This window comes from Phyllostomus discolor, chromosome 6 (assembly GCF_004126475.2).
Source record: "Phyllostomus discolor isolate MPI-MPIP mPhyDis1 chromosome 6, mPhyDis1.pri.v3, whole genome shotgun sequence".
In the NCBI taxonomy this organism is placed as follows: domain Eukaryota; kingdom Metazoa; phylum Chordata; class Mammalia; order Chiroptera; family Phyllostomidae; genus Phyllostomus; species Phyllostomus discolor.
In genome coordinates this window covers 13,344,125-13,363,797 of record NC_040908.2, presented here as the reverse complement: position 1 = coordinate 13,363,797, position 19,673 = coordinate 13,344,125, and the positions used below count along the sequence as shown (strand labels likewise).

The following is a 19,673-nucleotide window of genomic DNA, read 5'->3' as shown; positions in this document are numbered from 1 at the left end:
ATGTGGTTTTTACTACTCTGTGCACATAATTACATAGAAACATTTATACATTTGGAGGGAGATACAGAAAAATGAGAATCGTGGGGGGCAAATTTGCATCATTTGCAATTTTATATTATAGTGTGTGTTATAAATATTTTTGTGCTATAAAAAATAAGGAGATATGCAAAGGATGTGTTCAACTCAAGAGGAAAAATAAAATAAAACAGAAAGGGAGAAAAAAGAGCCAGCCTTTCACACAGTAATGTAGTAAGTCACAGTTTTTAAGCTGGAATTCCATCCCAATAAAGTTCTCAAATTTTTGATCTCAGGACTTCATTAGAATACAAAGTATTGAGGACCCCCAAGAGCTTTTGTTTGTGTGGGTTATGTCTATCAATATCTCCATATTATAAATTAAAATGGATAAATTAAAGAGTATTTTAAGCCATTGAAAAACCAATGATAAACCTATTGCATGTTAAGATAAGTAATATATTTTAATGAAAACAAAATAGCTATTCCAAAATCAAAGCATTTAATGAGAATGCCATTGTTAGATATTTTTGCAGATCTTGGATTTGCTTAGTTGAAGACAGCTGGTGTCTCGTAGTTGCTTATGCGATCCGTCTGTCGTGCTGGGTTTCGGTTAGTGTAGGAAGGAAATCTGGGCTCGCGCAGTCAGGTCCCTGGCAGGAGGAGGAGTGTTTTCCTAGCTTTTAGAGGTAATTGTGGACTTACCAGATCTCCTCTGGGACACCCCGCTGTACACTCATAGGAGAATGGTATTGAAACAAGTAATCGTGTCTTAGTTTTATTATGAAAATAGTTTTGGTCTCGTCGTGAACTTTCTAAAAATGTTTTAGGGACCTCCCAGGGGTACCCCTGACCATGCTTTTGAGAACCATGCCCTTGAGAAATGAGAAAGCCGAAACCAGATGGTTAACCCATTTCCCCCCCAAAATCACATGTTAATGGAAGACAGAAACTGGGGTATAGTTCTGGTTTGATTTCTCAAACTTACAGGGGATTTCACATGGCAGTATGATCTTAGGACAGCTGAGCGTGTTTATGAGGGTCTTCTGAGATAGTAAATCTAATTGTTCCTTTTTGTCTTGAACATTAAAAAAAAAATTAAATTCCATGACTGGTGAACTAAAACTTCTTTTAAAATTTTATTGAAAAAATTTTTAAAAGATTTTATTTATTTATTTTTAGAGAGGGGAAGGGAGGGAGAAAGAGAGGAAGAGAAACATCAGTGTATGGTTGCCTCTCACATGCCCCCCACTGGGGACCTGGCCTGCAACGCAGGCATGTGCCCTGACTGGGAATCGAAACTGCGACCCTTTGGTTCACAGCCCGCGCTCAATCCACTGAGCCACACCAAACAGGGGCTTTTAAAAAAAATCCTTACCTGAGGACATGCTTATTGATTTTAGGGAGAGGGGGAAGGGAGGGAGAAAAAGAGGCAGAGAAACATCAGTGTATGGTTGTCTCTCACATGCCCCCTACTGGGGACCTGGCCCGCAACCCAGGCATGTGCCCTGACTGGTAATTGAACTGATGACCCCTTTGGTTCACAGGCTGGCATCCAGTTCCCTGAGCCACACCAGCCAGGGCTACCATTTCTTCTTTTCAAGACTCTTTTCAATAAGAATGACTTCTAATTTGCATGTAATAGAATCAAGATTCTCACAGATTGCCAAGAAGATACCTACACTTCAGCCTGGGTGGTCCTGCGTCTGTGTGCTGGGCCCGGCGTTGGAAGGCATTGCTGTGGGTCGGGGAAGCTCCCGGAGGCGCTTGCCCTCCTGGCCAGACGCCCCGCTGCCTGCACTCCTTGCTCCCCCTCTGTGTCCAATGCAGTAGTGGTGAAAGCCGAAGTTACTTTGTAATAGACTGGCAAAGTGTTTGTCCGCTCTCACCAAGTTGTTATTTTCTACCCTTTTTTTCTGAAGTGTTTTAAAGTTTTACGGGGAAGCCCTGTAATTTGTATACCCTGTTTTTCCTGTTAAATAAAGTGGTGGGACCAACAACGCACAGCGTGGGAGAGGGGGAGTTGACATTCTGGGTGCCTTGCGGCTTCACCCCAGCCCCAGTGCTCAGTTCTCCCTGAGCCCCAGCCCTGCCCGGCCTTTGAGTGGTGGGGCCAGGCCTTGGCAGGGGCCTGTGCCCTGGGCTGTGCACCTGTTACTCTCCTGTGTTGGCCTTTCGCCTTTGCTCTCCTCTCGGAATGAAGTGTGAAGTGGGGGCCTTGGTGTCCAGGCCACAGAGACGGAACTCCAGCATCAGGTTCTACGGCACTGCCTTTTCCTCCTCGTGCCTTTCTTTTTGGAGCCAGAAACATGTTTTGTGGATTAGAGAAAATCAAAAGAAAATTCATTAATTCAGAATATTGTTGAGAACGTGTTCTATCTCCATCATTTGACTGTTTTTATTCTAGACGGTTTTCTAAGTTTCTCGGTCTGCATGGGACGGGATTTTATGAGTGTTTCCCATACAGTGGAAGCTTGCTGTACATTGGTTTAAGAGAGAGAAATAGCGATAGGACAGAAGAATGCAGTCCAGCCAGGGAGATGGTGTAACGGAGGGCGTACCGTGATGGACATTTGGATGGTTAGGTTCTAATCGCATCCTTCTTACAGCTGTCTCTGTGACTGGGTCAGATAACTCACTCCTCTGAGCTTCAGTTCTCTCTCCTGTAAACGAGAAGGTGGTTCAGTGGTGGCCGAGAGTGTTTGCCCCTCACATTGTCCTTTCCTCGATTGCTTGCTCACTGCCTGTTGAGTGCCCCACACCGTCCCGAATGCTGGCAGTGTGGGGAAGTGTCGTGTGAGCAGGGCCCGGGCGGGAGCCCCCACTGCGCAGCAGGAGTGGGAATTCGAAGGGCGTCCGAGTTGTAGTCCTGCTCTGTCTCTGATTTTGGCAGGACCTTTACAAGTCGTTCAAATGCTCTCTTCTTTGATTTTGTCATCTGTAAAGCAAAGATAGTAATACCTAACTTATTTACCTTATGCTGTTGTTTTAAGACTCAGATAAAGCGAAGTATGTGGAAATGCATTTGAATATAGGAGTGGTGTATGGTCCCGTGTGTGGCATAATGTCTGTAGTAATGTAAAATCTTTTATTTTGCTCTAAAACTCCACGTGTACTTTATCATGGCTTGGTTGGGGGAGTCCTAAGTAAACTCAATCTCGGAGTTCGGAGGTACTTAAAAAATATGAAGTGTGTATATTTTTCTTTTCACAGAAGAAGATAATGCTAAACATGTTCTTAGACACCATGATGGCTGACCCCCCTCCCCAGTGCCTTGTCTGGCTGCCTCTCATGCACAGGCTCGCCCACGTGGAGAACGGTAAGCAGGGCCCTCGCCCGCGGTCCCTTGTGCTGTAGGGAGGGTGTGAGCTGGGGGCGTTGCATTGGTCATGCCCTTGGCTCCTACGATTGAAATTACAGTTGACATTTGCTGGCACGTCATCATTTGAATTGGTGACTTTAGCTTTCAAGGGAAGAATGTGTCTCAGAAAAAGGAGTGGTGGGGGTCTTATTCCTTAGATGGGGTGCCCAGAAGTCGTAACCGCAGGCCCTGAAACTCTGTGGCTCGGAACCCCCCCGCTGCCCCCAACTGAGGTTCCAGGTGCTGGTTTTTGGCTGGAGCCCACCTGGTTTAGCCGTGGCTCCTTTGTCCCTTTGATTCATAAACATCATAAATCTAAAAAATGGATATATTCAATATCAGCCACTGAAACTGTCACTGTTTTTGAGTTGTTTGAAGGAAAGAGGCTAAGAAAGAACTGCACACATCTCCAGCGTTTCACTGTTTGACCTTGGATTACTCTCAGGACCCTTCCCAGTAATTGGGTTTAAACCTTTGTTTTACTTGGGATGGAAATGGCACTTGTCTCTTAGTGACTTACTACTTTTTATCTCCTATTGCTATCACTTGATCTCCTGGCTTAGGCTGTTGATTAAAGGGAAGGCTGCGGCTTTTCTCTGCAGCCTGACCTCTCGCGAGGCTCTCGCCGTCTCCCCTCCTTTCACACGAGAACAGCGATAGCTGAGCGGCACTGGAAGCAGGGTCCTCTTTCTCCTGTACGAGAATGGAACACACTGTTGTAAATTTTTATTCACCCCCCCCATCCATACTGTTTTTACTTTGAAACTGTGGCTTTGTTTGCACAAGTACCTTAGATCAAGGATTATTTTCTTAAAGGCTCAGTATCTCTTGACTAGAGTGAAACAACTAAAATTTTTAATAGGATTTCGAATAGAGATTTATACTGTTAAATTATTACAGTGTTATTGGTTCTTTTGGAGGCACTACTTCTAGTGCCTCAAATGTTTTCATAGCTTTATAGACAATTCCTTTTCATAAAATAATTTTGTATCTGCTATACCAAGTAGAAAGAAACTGGTTTTTCTTGATGTATTATTATTCATATGAACATTTTATTGTGAATTTATATTACTTATTGATTACATCCTTATGTGGTTATTGGTATTTTTCTTAGAGACAGAAATGTTATGAACGTATTGGAACACCTAGAAAATAAAGCATTACCTACCACACTAACATTTATCTACATACCTTAATATTTATGATGGGAAACAAATTAAATTATGGTGATTTTAGGGGGTTTTGTTGTTTGGGCCCCTCTTAGGAAATGCATCACTCAAATTGTATTGAAGTTACTGTTTATAAGGACAGATATTTATTTGCTTAAGCAAAAGTTGCATTTTTTAGTACTGGTTCACTAACTCAAGTGTATATAGTAAGTATATCAGAAGTTAACTACCACATGATGTGGTAGTTATCCAAAAAGAATATTTTTGGAATAAAATATTCTTTTTGGAATAAAATAAAGTATTCCAAAAAGAACACTTTACCAAAACCTGATCTCCTTTCTAATCGACCCGGCACACTTGTGGACTCTGTCCTCACTCTGGCTCTCTGCGCTCTCTGCCCGGTCACCCACGCCACTGACTAATGTCAGCGCTGGCTGTCTCTCAACCAGTTACAAGACAGGAAACATCACATAGACATACACGATCAGCCAAAATGACCAGAACATGTTTGAGAGTTTAATATCGATATACAGGTCATTTAATACTGACCCCGAATTATTGCATGGGATTATATATGTTGGTGCACTTAGGTTGCATGCACTGATTTAGATTGATTTAGGAGTATGTTTTGTGGCAGAACTCTGCTAAGTTGTATACTTTTAATTGGGAACGCAGACTCAGCATTTTTATGATTCCTTAGAAATTTTTTTATGATAAAAGCTTGAATTTCTTAGAGGAAGTATGTCCTTTGGATTTCTCGTTTGTATTTTACTTTTCTTTTTGTCTTTCTTATCTTGTTATATTGTTTTCCTCATCTAGTGCTCAATTTTTTTTTGACTCTTGATTTCCTAGTTAATACACATTTTTGGAAGTAAGACTACAAATCCTTAAAATTGAGATAAGATTGCTTTGTATATGAAGTGCTAGAAAGAGTCATTGAGATTGAAGACTTGAATACTATGAGGGGGACCCCCGAAAATGGAATTTATTTATAAAAAGTTGTGTATTTATCCTTAGATGTTTGAACTCCAGTCACCTTCAAAGTACTCTCCATTTGATCCAACACACCTGTCGAGATGTTCTTTCTGCTGCTCAAAACAGTTTTTGAACGCATCGATTTTGATGCCTTTTAACGCTTCAGCAGTTTTTTTTGTTTCGCCTTTTCCACATGGACAAAATATTTCCCTTTGAGGACTTTTTTCATTCAGGGAAACAAAAGAAAGTCACTGGGGCGAGATGGGGCAAATAGGGAGGGTGGGGCACAGGGTTGATGCAGATTTTGGTCAAAAACTGCTGAACACGCAGCGTGATGTGGGCAGGTACACTTGTAAATCACCCATCATGAAATGGGCAAATGCATTGAAAGAGTCTTCAAAAAAAATTCACTGAAGCTGAACGCAGCCTCTTACAACAACGCCAGCTGGTGCACTGATGCAGACGGGTTCCTAGAACACACACCTAGTGGGGGAAGTCTGTACTATAAGGGGCCTGCCCTCCAGAAGATAATTCCATTTTGGGGGGGATTCCCCCTCATGTATCCATATTTCCTGCTGACTTTCATTTCTTCTATTCAGAAGTGAATTGCCACAGGGAACAATTGCACTACCAAAATTTAAAAATATAAATAATAATCTATAATACACAACTGTGAACTAGGCTTCCCACTCAGTGAACTAGATTTTCTGGCTCTAAGAGAATCCCAGTAAAATCTTTTTTTTAAAGGTTTTCTGTATTTATTTTTAGAGAGGGGAAGCGGGGCAGGCAGAGATAAACATCAATGTGTGGTTGCCTTTCAAGCTCCCCTTACTGGGGACCTGGCCCACAACTCAGGCATGTGCCCTGACTGGGAATCGAACTGGCAACCCTTTGGTTTGTAGGCTGGCACTCAATCCACTGGGCTACGCCAGCCAGGGCCCAGTAAAATCTTGATGAATCCTTATGGCCATCTGACAGTGTTTCACAAGGTAAGAAGCCCAGCGTGGTAGAGAAAAGAGCTGCAGACCATGGAGTTCCCCTTCCTCCAAATGACTGTCCCTTCCTTGGTCTAGAGTATTTGATTTTTTATGATGCTACTTAGAGCTCTTGGCCCAAACTGCTATTTTAGTATGTCATGTCTTACTTTTTACCAGTTACCTTTCGAGCCCAGGTGTGTGGGCGTATTTAAGTCCGGAAACATTTGCAAGTCCTCATTCCGGGGGGCTGTGTAAATGCTGTTCGCGGTGACAGTGATACATGGTGCTCCTCCCGGTGCTCACGGGCTTTATGTCAGTGAAGGAGACAAACTCACACGCGTACACCCCACCGTGATGCGTAGTAGCTCCTAGAAAAGCAGTAGGTTTGGAACAGGAATTCTGGAGTGAAGCCTTTTCTTTCCTCCTTATTTGTATCCTCATTTACATTTTGAGAAACAGGCATTTCATTTTAAAGAAGGAAATCGGCAGCAGGAGGCTAGGAGGGGAAGCCGGTGCTGGCTGTATGTGCAAGGCTGTGACTCAGGCAGCCCTGCGGGGACAGCAGGCCTCAGCGGTACCCTTTCTCCCTGCTGTCTCAGTGCTGTGCGTCCCCGCCCCCGCCAAGTCCTGCGCTCCTCCCCGGGGGCTGGAGGGAGAGGGGCTAGAGACGTTGCTCAGCAGGGCTGGAGAGGATGTGCCAGAGCGGCCGGGCGGCACCTCTGAGCTCTGGCTGTGGGCGGGGGCCGCTGGGAGCCATGGGAGGTTAAACAGGCTGTGGAAACAGTCACTGCTTTTGCAAGCCGGGGACAGGAGGGACCGCAAGAGCCCAGGGCGAAGCAGCAGCAGCACTAAGCTGTGGGCAGACAAATGTGCTTCCGAAATCCAGCCCAGTTGCCTTTTTTTTTTTTTAAGATTTTTAAAATTTATTTTCAGAGAGGGAAGGGAGGGAGAAAGAGAGAGAGAAACATCCATGTGCGGTTGCTGGGGGTCATGGCCTGCAACCCAGGCATGCACCCTGACTGGGAATCGAACCTGCGACACTTTGGTTCCCAGCCCATGCTCAATCCACTGAGCTACACCAGCCAGGGGTAAATCCAGTCCAGTTGCTTTTAAGTAAACTCTCGAGGGGGAAAAAAGAAATCGGCTGTTTTCTGAGGTGTTTGACAGACATTTTTTCTTACTGTCTTTCTTTTTTATTCTAATAAATGGCTGGTTAGATGAACTACCTAGGAGACGACTTGGAATCGTCAGTTCTGACTTTGTTTCCACCCTTGCTTTTTTAAATGTTAGATTTGGTTTCCACTGCACTGACTTTATTCTCCAAGTGAAAATGACCTTCTCTCCCTCTCCTCCCACCCCGTCTCCGCCGCCCTGCGCGCCCCCGCGTCCTCGCCGCCTCCCAGTCTTTCATCCCGTGGAGTGCTCCTACTGCCGGTGCGAGAGCATGATGGGCTTCCGGTACCGATGCCAGCAGTGCCACAACTACCAGCTCTGCCAGAACTGCTTTTGGCGTGGCCACGCCAGTGGTTCTCACAGCAACCAGCACCAGATGAAGGAGCATTCCTCCTGGGTAACTGCTTTGTGTTTCCGTCTGTGTCCCCAATTGGGCTCCCATGTCCCCAGTGTCAGCGTCAGCGTTGGGCCTGATTCCGGCCAGACGCCCACAAATGAGGGTGCTGTGTAACGAGATCGCAACACTCACCTTGAGGGCTGGGCTTGCGAGGATGCTGTGCTTCATGACTTGATTTTGAAAGCAGAATTTTTATTTGTTTATTTATTTACATGTTTTTAAAACATTTTGTTTAGTTTTAGGGAGAGGGGAAGGGGGGAGAGAGAGAGAGAGAGAGAGAAACATTAATGTGTGGTTGCCTCTCGTGCACCCCCAACTGGGAACCTGGCCCGAAACACAGGCATGTGCCCTGACTGGGAATCGAACTGGCAACCCTTTGGTTTACAGACCAGCAGTCAGTCCACTGAGCCACACCAGCCAGGGCAGGGAGCAGAATTTTTAAAGTTCTGGGAGGTGGAGACTCTATTACACTTGCAGTGGTTCCTTTTATTCAGTAAAATGGAATGTTGCAATGCCCCCTTTCCAAAGTAAAAAGCTAGTTTTTTCTCATTGTAAAAATTGATACCTTCTAAATGCTTACTCTGTCATCCGTCAGTAAGATTTAAAGTTCCTCTTTTTCCAACAAATTTTCTTAATGTTTATAAGGTTTAAATTTTTTAACTGATTTTTAGAGAGGAAGGGGGAGGAGAGAGAGAGAGAGAACATACTGGATTTGTTGTTTCACTTACTTACACACTCATTAGTTGATTCTTGTATGTGCCCTGACCGGGAATTGAACCTGCAGCCTTCATATCGGGACGATGCTCTAACCAGCTGAACTACCTGGCTAGGGCTGTTTGTAGGGTTTAAATGTTGTCAAGAAAACTGCATGAAATAAAGAAGTTAAATTTTTGCCCCTCTGAGTTTGGGAAAATAGTATATTTTACAGTTGCCACGTTAGTGTCCTTACTTTCAAAAGTGGCCTTTTAGAAAGAACAATATTTAGGTGCAGGTGATGTCAGATATTTGTGTGGTGTTTATAAATCATGTAACAAGTTGAGTATCAGTAATTTTCTTCCCTTCTTTCAATTTATTTCCAGTTTTTAAAGTGCCATACTTTTATTTCCAAAATGTTGCTGTAGCTTTGTTTTAGAATCTTTTTCTCTAATTTTCATCGTTGGTTGGTTGGTTGGTTTGCCAAAGGGTGGAAAAATATGTAGAGTTATTAGCATAATTCAGGATTTAGGTTGTTAAGCCTGGCCATTCTACTGGACTTTAAATATTAAGTAAAAAAAATTATTTTCTAGTTAGCCTTCTTAAAAGTCAACCAAGAAAAAACAAATAAGTTTATGTCAGGAATTAGTTTTTGTGTTTGTTTGTTTTTTTTAAAACAAAAACTTCCACCAAAGTATACACTTTACTCCCTGCATCTCTGGCAACATGTTAGAGATTTTTTTCTCTATTATATAGTTTTTCAGTTAGAGTTAGCCATAAAATTTTGTTAAATTGAACATCCTAATCTGGGCCGTGTCATATTGTAAATTCCAGTATCTTCTTGTTCCAGGAGTTACTTTAAATTTTTTTTAACAAAGGAAAAACTAAAACAGAGTCATTTGTTCTCTTTTTCATTGAATAGAGAGAATTTATAGAGTTTCAGTTGTCACTTTTTTCCCTCCTCTAGTGCAGGTATCCCACTCTGTTCTTTGGTCTGTTCATGTTTTCCCCCAGTTTTCTGTTTAGAGTCTAACGCTTTCCACTGGGACAGCTCTTTGCTCCATTACTTTTGTAACAGTGGATTCCCCGGGAGGTCGCTAATGAAAATTCTCGTTCTCGATGTTTGCACCCGGAGAAGGAGGATCTTCTTGTTCACCTTAGTTTGAACTTGCTCGTTTAACGAATTTATAGTTCCCCTTTTGGAAGTGGGAATTTTAAATATAAGTGACTGTTGAAACGTTGCCTTATGATTCACGAAGCAGTTTTTCATGCTCTCTGTTGGCTTTTCACTGAGCTGTACCCTGAGTCAGGAAAAGTAAGGACATCACAAGCAAGTGGCCATACTTCTGTTGGAGCCTCACAACAGTCTTGTAAAGTGAGCCTTACCCCCATTTGTTATTTTTATTTCAGCGCTTTTATTTTTCCTATTTTATGAATCCATTTTTGCTACAATGACTCCAAATTTAAAGAAAAATCAAGTGTTGTCAGCATGCGTGAGTTTGAAGCTGGTGTCTGCAGGCATCGGTTGTGAATTCTGACGAGTGTGTGTGTCACGTGGCAGACGCACGCTGGTGAGGTCTTCCATCTGTGGGTGCACAGCTTGTGTGCAAGGTCAGGACTCTATGTGCGACCCCTTTGCTCTCTGGGAAAGCACAGGGTGAATTTTGAGGCCGATGGTGAGAAAAGAAGTTTCTACCTAACAAAAAGATGTGTGATCATTCAAAAGTAATTTCTCTGAAGATTGCCCTCCGTGTTTGTACCCACATGTTAAATAAATGTTTCCCTGTGTTCACAGTGCATGAATCTGGTGTGCATTGAACCGGCTCGTATGTGAATTCTCACTGTGGATTTATTATGTGTATGTAGTATCGGTGCTTAGAAGGCTGTTTTGATTTTTCCAAAAGCTTCTGCTTAATGTTTTATCTGAGTAACTACGCAGCCTAATTCATTATTCTTCAAGTCAGCAATCCATTCATTTGCCTTTATTATATAAAAGACGCCATATGGTATCTCCATGATTCATCCCGTTCATTCATTGTTCATTCGGAAGATGGTTGTTGAGCACTGCTGTGCGCCAGACACTGTAACAGGCACGAGGCGTGATGCATGGAGCAACAAACCAGACAGAGATTCCTGCCCTTGTGCAGTTTCGCTTTTAAAGGGCGAGAAAGAGGCAGCTAGCGCTCGCCAACCTCACTGTCTTCCTGTTCTTGCCGGGCCCACACTTGACCTACATTTCTCAGTGCCCGGTATCTGGGCCGGACCGTGGGAGTCGTTCTCACCGGGGGAACGTGAGCAGAGGGATCCGTGCCTCCCCAGGACAAGACAGTTAACAGCTGGGTGCCTTTTCTACCCTCTCGGTGAGCTGAGTGGAGAGAATTTCATTAGGACCCGGATGAGGGTGAAACCATGAAATGAAAGGAAACTAGTTTCTTGAATAATGGGTTGAGAAGAGTATCTTGCCGAGCCGCTAGACTTTGATGAAGCAAGAGGGAAACATTGTGGTCAGCTACTGAGGTTTTAGTGTTTTCGCAGTAGTTGGTACGAGGAGTGGAGCGCTCTCAGAGCAGAACCTTAAGATGTGTGTCATCGGCTTCGCCTTCCGGTGGCACACTTACAAGGACATGGGCCTTGGAGCTAGGAGAGACAAACCCATGTTGTACAGTGGTGACCCGCTGGGCAAACTTGTTACCTGTGATACCTGGAAGGCACACCTCCTGCCAACCGAGCTCGAGGTTAAATGTTGGAAAGGACCACAGGGTGGCTGTGTGTCAACTGTGATTGACAAGGTATCACGTGGAAGAGATGAGCTTCTGAAAGAATTTGCTAGTTCTCAAGCAAACACTGAAAGGGAATAGAGAAAGTTCTGACCCTTGGGACAGTGAAAGGAAAAAACAGACTCTCTCTAGACCCTAGAGAGTAGGAGACAAGAGTTGGGAAAGGCTTGGAGCAGCCAAGGCCTAGCAGACTTCCCCAGTCAGCAGAAGCTGCTCAGTCCTGTGGCAAAGGTCAGATGAGGGTACAGGTGCTTGTTCTTGGGTGCTCGTCAGAACCGCCTTGGTTTCACCTGCACAGCTTCTGATTTAGTGGTCCGGGTTACGTGAAACCTGGACACGGGCAGTTTTTTGAAAGTTCCCCCAAGTAATTCTATGTGTTGTGCAGCCGTAGTTGGAAACCACTGACCTGCTGCTTCATGTGGCCTCCAGGTGGCTGCCGTACGTTGAAAGCAAGAGTCATGGAGGCAGAGGCATAACTCAGGCCCATGAATTATGTCCAGGAAAGAACCTCACCATTGCTGACACATGGAACTGATGGGAAACACACAGATCGGAGGCGTACTGAGTTTTGGGGGGAATTACATTGGCAAGAACCATGAGCCTGGACTGAACAAGCCATTGAGTGTTGGAGCTTAACACCCACTTTCTAAAGACCCAGAACTTGCTCTGGCAGGAAGTGGGTTGTGAAGGTTATATGGCCCCTTAGGAGGGCACACCAGTACCCGGTTGGATGCAGTACTGGATAAGCAAGAGCCTCCTGCGCCTGCCCCACCACTGTATGTTGGGACTGCAGAGGGAGGGTGCAGGTAATTTGATTTTTTAGTTCATAGGGTGCATCGCAAAGAGCTACCCATGATCTTGACAAAGAAGACTGTGCTGTACCCCGAGTTCCTGGCCTTGTAGTTAGAGGCACTGGCCGACTGGGTGGGACTTCAGGTTTTCTTTTGAGGAGTAGAAGGGTCTGAGTGTGTTTTATGTTTAGGAAAAGGTAGCAAAAAAGATATTTAATGGTTAGGAGTACTCGCCAGCACTCCAGGTTTTCCTTCTCTTCCTGGACATGTAACTAGCATACATGCGTATGGCCCACCCTCCTTGCCGTCAGATGGAGCCGTGTGATTAGTTCTCACCAGTGCAATGTGTGAGGAAATGGTCTGTGTCACTTCTGTGTCAGGGCAGCTGAAAGCCTTTTCCATCTTCTCTGTCTTCCCCCTTCCACCTCGTTCTGTACATTGGGCAGATGGAAAGGTCTCCAGAGCAACTGGCCCAGGCAGAAGCCGTTAGATGGCAGGAGGCTGGGTACCCAAACCAGAGCTCCTCCGCCAGTTCCCAGTGGACAGTAAATCAGAAAGGGGGGTCGGGGCAGGGGCGGGAGAGTCCTACAGGCCTTGTCGAGAAAGTGAGATTTGAGCGTCTGAGATGTCTACCAGCAGACGTCTGGAGGAGAGCAGCAGTGTCTGGGCAAGAGTGTTCGGCGTGCAGGCCCCAGGGCAGGAGTGTGCCTCTGAATTCGTGGAATAGCTCATGGAATGAGCAGGGAGCATCGTAGGAGAGGGCGTCAGAGTGGTGATGAGGGCCCGCCAGCCAGCGTAAGGACTTCGGCTTTTACTTTGAATGAAACAGGAGTCTTTATAGGGTTTCAAGTAGGAAAGTCATGTGATTTTTTTAAAAAACTATTTTTTTAAAGATTTTATTTATTTATTTTTAGAGAGGGAAGGGAGGGAGATAGAGAGAGAGAGAAAGAGAGACATTAATGTGTGGTTGCTGGGGGTGAAGGCCTGCAACCCAGGCATGTGGCCTGCCTGAGAATCGAACCTGCGATACTTTGGTTCGCAGCCTGTGCTCAATCCACTGAGCTACGCCAGCCAGGGCGAAAGTCACGTGACTTGATGTATGTTTTAAATTGGTCATTCTGGATGCCATGTGAAGAGTGAACTGGCCCTGGCTGGGTAGCTCCGTTAGTTAGAGCGCTGTCCAGATACCGAGGTTGCGAGTCCCATCCCTGGTCAGGGCATGCACAGGAAGCAACCAGTGAGGGCATCGGAGAGTGGAGCAGTAAATCAATGTTTCTCTCTCCTTCTCTCTCCAATCAATCAATCAAGAAAGAAAGGAAGGAAGAAAGAAAGAAGAAAGATTTTTTTTTTAAGGGTGAACTGGAAGGAAAAGGTTGTAGCCAAGAGACCATTTAGGAGAAATGATTGCAATTATTCAGATAGGAAAAAAAGGTTGAATTAAGTTTTATTTCATGAGTCAGCCTAATGGGTTGAGCGTGGCCTACGAGGGGGAAGGAGTCCAGGTAAACAAACTAAGGTTTTGTCCTAGGCAACTGGAAGGCTGGACGTGTCTTTGTCGGTGACGGGCAAGTCTGTGTGCCCATGGAGCGTGTTTAGGGTCAAGGGCTCGGTTTCGGAGAGGTGGAGTTTGGGTGTCCGTGATGGAGTTGTTGAGTAGGCCCTGTCTGTGAGTCTAGACTTCAAGGAGGTGTCTCAGATAGCAGTACCGACCTGGAAGTCATTGTCGTGTAGTCGATATTTAAGGCCGCAAGACTGGATGATACCAGTAAGTGAGTGAGTGACACAGAGGAGCGAGAAGGAAAAAACTGACCCCCGGAGCGAGCCAACACCGAGAGATGCAGGAGAGGAGGAGGAACCGGCGCCCGTGAGGTGGGGAGAAAACCGGGAGAGTGTGGTGGCGTGGGAAAGAGTGAGGGGGGTGTTCCGTTGAGGAGGACGCAATCCACTTTAGGTCCGATGCTGCTGATCCCCAGTAGGCGGACCGAGCCCCGGCCCTTTGTCTGACAGGGTGAGGACCCTGCTGACGAACACAGCCCCTGTGGTCAGACGAAAACCTGTTCAGAGTGGGTTCAGAAGGGAAAGGAGAGAGAGGTGGGGGCAGCGAATACAGACACCTTTGCCAATGACTATGTGTCTAACCCTTTTCTAATGGTAGTTCTTATTCGGATGTTGGGAGACCCACTGAATCCCACTTCCCGTTTTCCCACCCAGGATTGCAGCCATGGGTGAGGAAGATGGCAGCCCGTGTGAGAAAGTGGTTTTGATTGAGGGAAAAAACTGGACTTGCTAGTAGCCGCTGAATGGAATATAACCCCCACCCAGTGTGGGCGTTTCCAGCAGGGAGCAGAGCCTTGCCATTCCTGGGAGCAGGGGGACTGCACGCTCTGTGGGGTTTGCGGGTCCCAGGACCCCAGGAAACGGGGCCGGGAGAGGCTGGGCCAGGCAGGTGGATTACTTCTCTACACCCAGCCAGTCTGGTGGGAGAGGAAGTGAGTGAGGGCAGAGGGCGCCCTGGGGAGTCCTACAGAGAAGGTGACACAGTGATCCCACTTCCCTTCCTTCCTTTCTGTTAACTGTGGTAAAATACACCCATGACCCTTTCTTCAGCTGCAAAGAGGCTGCAAATAAACAAGCCTATTCTTATTCTATGCCCCAAGTGCCTTACAGTCGGAACTCTGCTCACCCAGGTCTTCACTGTGCCAGGAGAACTTGGGCTGATTCCCACCTGGTTATGCCACGGCAGGAAGAGTGTGTGTGTGTGTGTGTGTGTGTGTGTGTGTGTGTTTATGTGAAGTACACAGACGCAGGTTGCTAGGAGAGGGCCTCAGTAGAGGCGGTTATGTAACTACGCTGCTGCCACCTTTCTCCCCAGCAGATGGCAGACTTCACCTCTAAACAAAGTTGCTTTTTTTTTTTTTCCTTCAAAATCTACTATAAATGACAGAGTATTTGGATTTATTTAACAACCGCTGTTCATATTATTTCTTCTTTTTAAAATAAATGTTAGTGAGCAGTGCATATGTGTCCACAGTAGTTGTTTGGGCATTAGTGACGTTAAACCATTTCCTTTAAGGAGTCAAAGCAAATTGTGTCGCTTGAGACCTGGAACAATTAAGATTGTTGGCTTACTTTTTTGCCAGAAAACTCTTAGAATAAAATGTCTTTGTGAACTTGGGGCACAGAGCACCTTCCTAGACATGATACTACATGCACAAGCAACAGCTAAAAAACAGATAAATTGAATTTCATCAAGATTAACGACTTTGGTGCTTCGAAAGATAGCATCAAGAAAGTAAAAAGACAACCCACTGAAAAGGAGAAACTGTTTGCAGATCATATCTCTGATGAGGGACTTGTATTCAGAGCTATACAGAACTCTTGTAAATCAGTGACAACAAAAGACACCAAGTCACCCAGTTTACTTGTGGGCAGAGGGAGAGTAGAATGGTGGTTACCTGGAGCTGGAGTGAGGGGCAAAAGAAGGGGACTGTTTGTTTAATTGTATAGAGTTTCAGATTTATGAGATGAAAAGGTTCAGGAGATTGTTTCACAATAGTGTGAATAAACTTACTACTAAATTGTACATTTAAAAATGGGGACTTCTGGCCAAGATGGAGGCGTAGGTAGATACACTTTGCCTCCTGGCACAACCAAAAGAAGGACAACAACAAATTTCAAAATAAAAAATAACCAGAGCTGCAAGAAAATCAAACTGTATGGAAGTCTGATAACCAAGGAGTGAAGAAGAAACAGTCACCCAGATCAGTAGGAGGGGCAGAGATGGACAGCCAGGGCGGGCAAGGCAGCAGCTGGTGGAGTGGTCAGCCTCACACTTGCCTGCAGATAAATTGGGAGGAACAACTGGGGAGCGAGACAGACTGTGCAACCCAAGGTTCCAACCTCAGACCTCTGACTAAAAAACCCGTGGGGGTTGAGGCAGCAGTGGGAAACTCCCAGCCTCCCAGGAGAGATCACTGTAGAAACCCACAGGGTCTTAGAATGTACACAAAACCAGCTACCCAGGAATCAGTACCAGAAGGGTCCACTTTGCTTATGGATAGCAGAGGAAGTGACTGAAAGCCAGCTAAGATCTGGGCAAGTGGCACTGTCCCCTCTCGGACCCCTTCCCCATGTACAGTGCTACAACACAGCGACCTGGGTTGCCCTGCCCTGGTGAACACCTAAAGCTCCGCCCTTTACATTGTAACAGGTGCACTGAGACAAAAAAAGGTGGCTCAAATGAAAGAACAAGTCAAAGCTCCCGAAAAAATACAGCGAATGAAGATATAGCCAACCTATCAGATGCAGAGTTCAAAACACTGGTAATCAGAATGCTTACAGAAATGGTTGAGTATGGTAGCAAAATAGAGGAAAAAGTGAAGGCTATGTAAAGTGAAATAAAGGAAAATATACAGGGAACCAACAGTGAAGGGAAAGAAACTGGGACTGAAATCGATGGTTTGGAGCAGAAGGAAGAAATTAACATTAAACCAGAACAGAATGAAGAAGAAACAAGAATTCAAAAAAATGAGGAAAGGCTTAGGAACCTCTGGGACATCATGAAATGTTCCAACATCTGAAACAGGGGTACCAGAAGAAGAAGAGGAAGAGCAAGAAATTGAAAACTTACTTGAACAAATAATGAAGGAGAACTTCCCCAATCTGGCAAAGGAAATACACTTCTAGGAAGTCCAGGAAGCTCAGAGAGTTCCAAAGAAGTTAGACCCAAGGAAGCACACACCAAGGCACATCATAATTACACTAGCCAAGATGAAAGATAAGGAGAGAATTTTAAAAGTAGCAAGAGAAAAGGAGACAGTTACCTACAAAGGAGTGCATGTAAGGCTATGAGCTGATTTCTCAAAAGAAGTCTTGCAGGCAAGAAGGGGCTGGGAAGAAGTATTCCAAGTCATGAAAGACAAGGGCCTACATCCAAGATTGCTCTATCCAGCAAAGCTTTCATTTAGCATGGAAGGGCAGATAAAGTGCTTCCCTGATAAGGTCAAGTTAAAGGAGTTCATCATCACCAAGCCCTTATTATATGAAATGTTAAAGGGACTTATCTAAGAAAAAGAAGATAAAAAAACTGTGAATAGTGAAATGATAACAAATTCACAAGTGTTAACAACTGAACCTAAAAAAACAAAAACAAAAATGAACTAAGCAAACAACTAGAACAGGAACAGAATCACAGAAATAGAGATCACATGGAGGGTTATCAGTGGAGAGGAGGAGGAGGGAGAGAAGGGGAAAAGGTACAAGGAATAAGTAGCATAAATGGTTCAAAATAGATAGGAGGAGGTTAACACTAGTATGGGAGGTGGAGAAGCCAAAGAACTTATACATACAACCCATGGAGATAAACTAAGGTGGGGGAGTGCTGGTGGGAGAGGGGGTACAGGGTGCAGAGGGACAAAAGGGAGAAAAAATGGAACAACTGTAATAGCATAATCAATAAAATATATTTTAAAAATAAAAATGGTTAAGATGGTAAATTTTATGTCATGTATTTTGTGCCATATTTAAAAAGTAAATTAAGTGGGGGAAAATGAGTAAAGGACTATATTTTCCAAGGAAGATAGACAAATGGCCAATAAGCACGTGAAGAGATGCTCAGCATCATTAGTCATCAGGGACCTGTCTAATCAGAGCCACAGTGTGATGCCACTTCCCACCCACGAGGATGGCTGAAGTGAAAAGGGACCGACCATGACAAGTGCTGGTGAGAGTGTGAGGAACTAGGAGCCCACACACGCTGCGGGTGGGACTGTACGATACAAAGAAGTGAATGTCACAATGGACTGTGGGTCCTAGGTTGTTTGAAGAGAGAAATAAGGCCGTGAGGGCAATAGGGGATTAGTTGAAGGCGCGAGGCTCAGTGGAGCTGTCAAAGCCAGGGCACCGGGAGTCAGCTAGAAAGACAGATGGAGGTAGGAGAGTGGGGTGCTCGAAGTTATGACCCCAGGCGATGTTCTGTGATTGGCAACAAAACGTTCTGCGGTGTGACGGAAGCCGACGGCCAGTGTAGGGTGGGGGGAGGGTGTTGCAGGAGAGGAGCTCAGTGAAGTCCCGTGTGCAGGTTTCCTTCCGGGGAGGCTGCCGTAGAAAGGTACCACACCCTTGGTGGCTTAGAACAAATGTCCCGTCTCGCAGCTCTGGGTGCCACTGGTTTGAAGAGAAGATGTCTCTAGCGCAGCCTCTCTTTGTGCTCGTCAGTGTTCTCCAGAGAAACAGAAGCAAGGGGAGGCCCATAAATACGAAGAGATGTATTATAAGGAATTGACTCATGTGATTGTGGAGGCGGATGAGTCCCGGGATCTGCAGGTTGAGTCGGCAGGCGGAGACCCAGGCGAGCCGACGGTGCAGTTCCCGTCGGAGTCTGAAGGCCTTTGAAGCCGCAGAACCGATCTTGTAGTTTTGGTCCCAAGACCAGCAGGTGTGAGACCCAGGAGGAGGTAGGGGATCGGTTCAAGTCTGAAGGCAGGAAGAAGCCAGTGCCCCAGTTCAGAGGTAGGCAGGCAGGAGGGATTCTCTCTTACTCTGGGGAGGGTCAGTCTTTTGGTCTACTCAGGCCTTCACCTGATTGGACGATGCCCACCTCCATTAGGTAGGGCAGTCTGCTTTATTCAGTCTCCTGATTTCGATCTGACACTCATCCAAAAATACCCTCATAGAAACACTCGGATAGCGTTTGACCAAATATCTGGGTAACTCACAGCTCAAGCAGGCTGACCGTTGAATTAGCCACCACACCGTTCTTGACCTTGTCCAGCTTCTGGTGGCTGCTGTCGTTCCCTGACTTGTGGCTGCCTCACTCCAGTCTCTGTCTGCCGTGTCGGTCCTACCGCCTCTTCCTCTGCTCTGTTCTCTTCTGTCTGTCTCACGGGGACGCATGGGATTGCGTTTTGCGCCCACCCCGATAATCAGGAAGAATTTTTGCTCTTAAGGTGCCTTAACTTAGTTACATATCTTGCCATAAAAAGCAATGTTAACTCATTTGTCGCACGGGGTAACATTCTCGGGTTCCAGAGATTAGGAGGCGGACATCTCCTGGGGCCACCATTCAACCCACTGTCGCTTATGTATCGGAAAGGCCAGCTGTGCGCATGTTGAAGTCCGTGAGCATGACGGCAGCAGTAATGCCGGGCAGCACTGTGGACGGATGGTTAGGGTTTGAATCTGAGGATGTGACATTCAAAACCGGGGTTTTAAGGAAAAGGAGAAAGGGTCTGAGAATGGCTGTGAGGCTCCGGAGGACATCCCCGCCCCCCCCCCCCACACCTGGAGATGTAGAGGTTTGAGGGGTGTGGGGGAGGAGGAAGCTGCTACCACTTGAGTGGCTTCA

At 45.6% G+C, this 19,673-nt stretch overlaps 1 protein-coding gene and 1 long non-coding RNA gene across 7 annotated transcripts in view; both read left to right on the top strand.

The window, feature by feature from the left end:
• DTNB (dystrobrevin beta) overlaps window positions 1-19,673 on the top strand; it is a 172,816-nt gene that overhangs the window by 67,594 nt on the left and 85,549 nt on the right. For all 6 annotated transcript variants that reach the window (XM_028516745.2, XM_028516744.2, XM_028516741.2 and 3 more), the window contains 2 exons: window positions 3,229-3,334; window positions 7,901-8,067. In XM_028516745.2, the coding sequence (XP_028372546.2) occupies window positions 3,229-3,334; window positions 7,901-8,067 (273 nt within the window). The remainder of the gene's footprint in view (window positions 1-3,228; window positions 3,335-7,900; window positions 8,068-19,673) is intronic.
• On the top strand, window positions 4,461-5,926 carry LOC118501037. The gene is made up of 2 exons (XR_004903604.1): window positions 4,461-4,786; window positions 4,845-5,926. It is a non-coding gene; the product is annotated as an uncharacterized LOC118501037 (long non-coding RNA).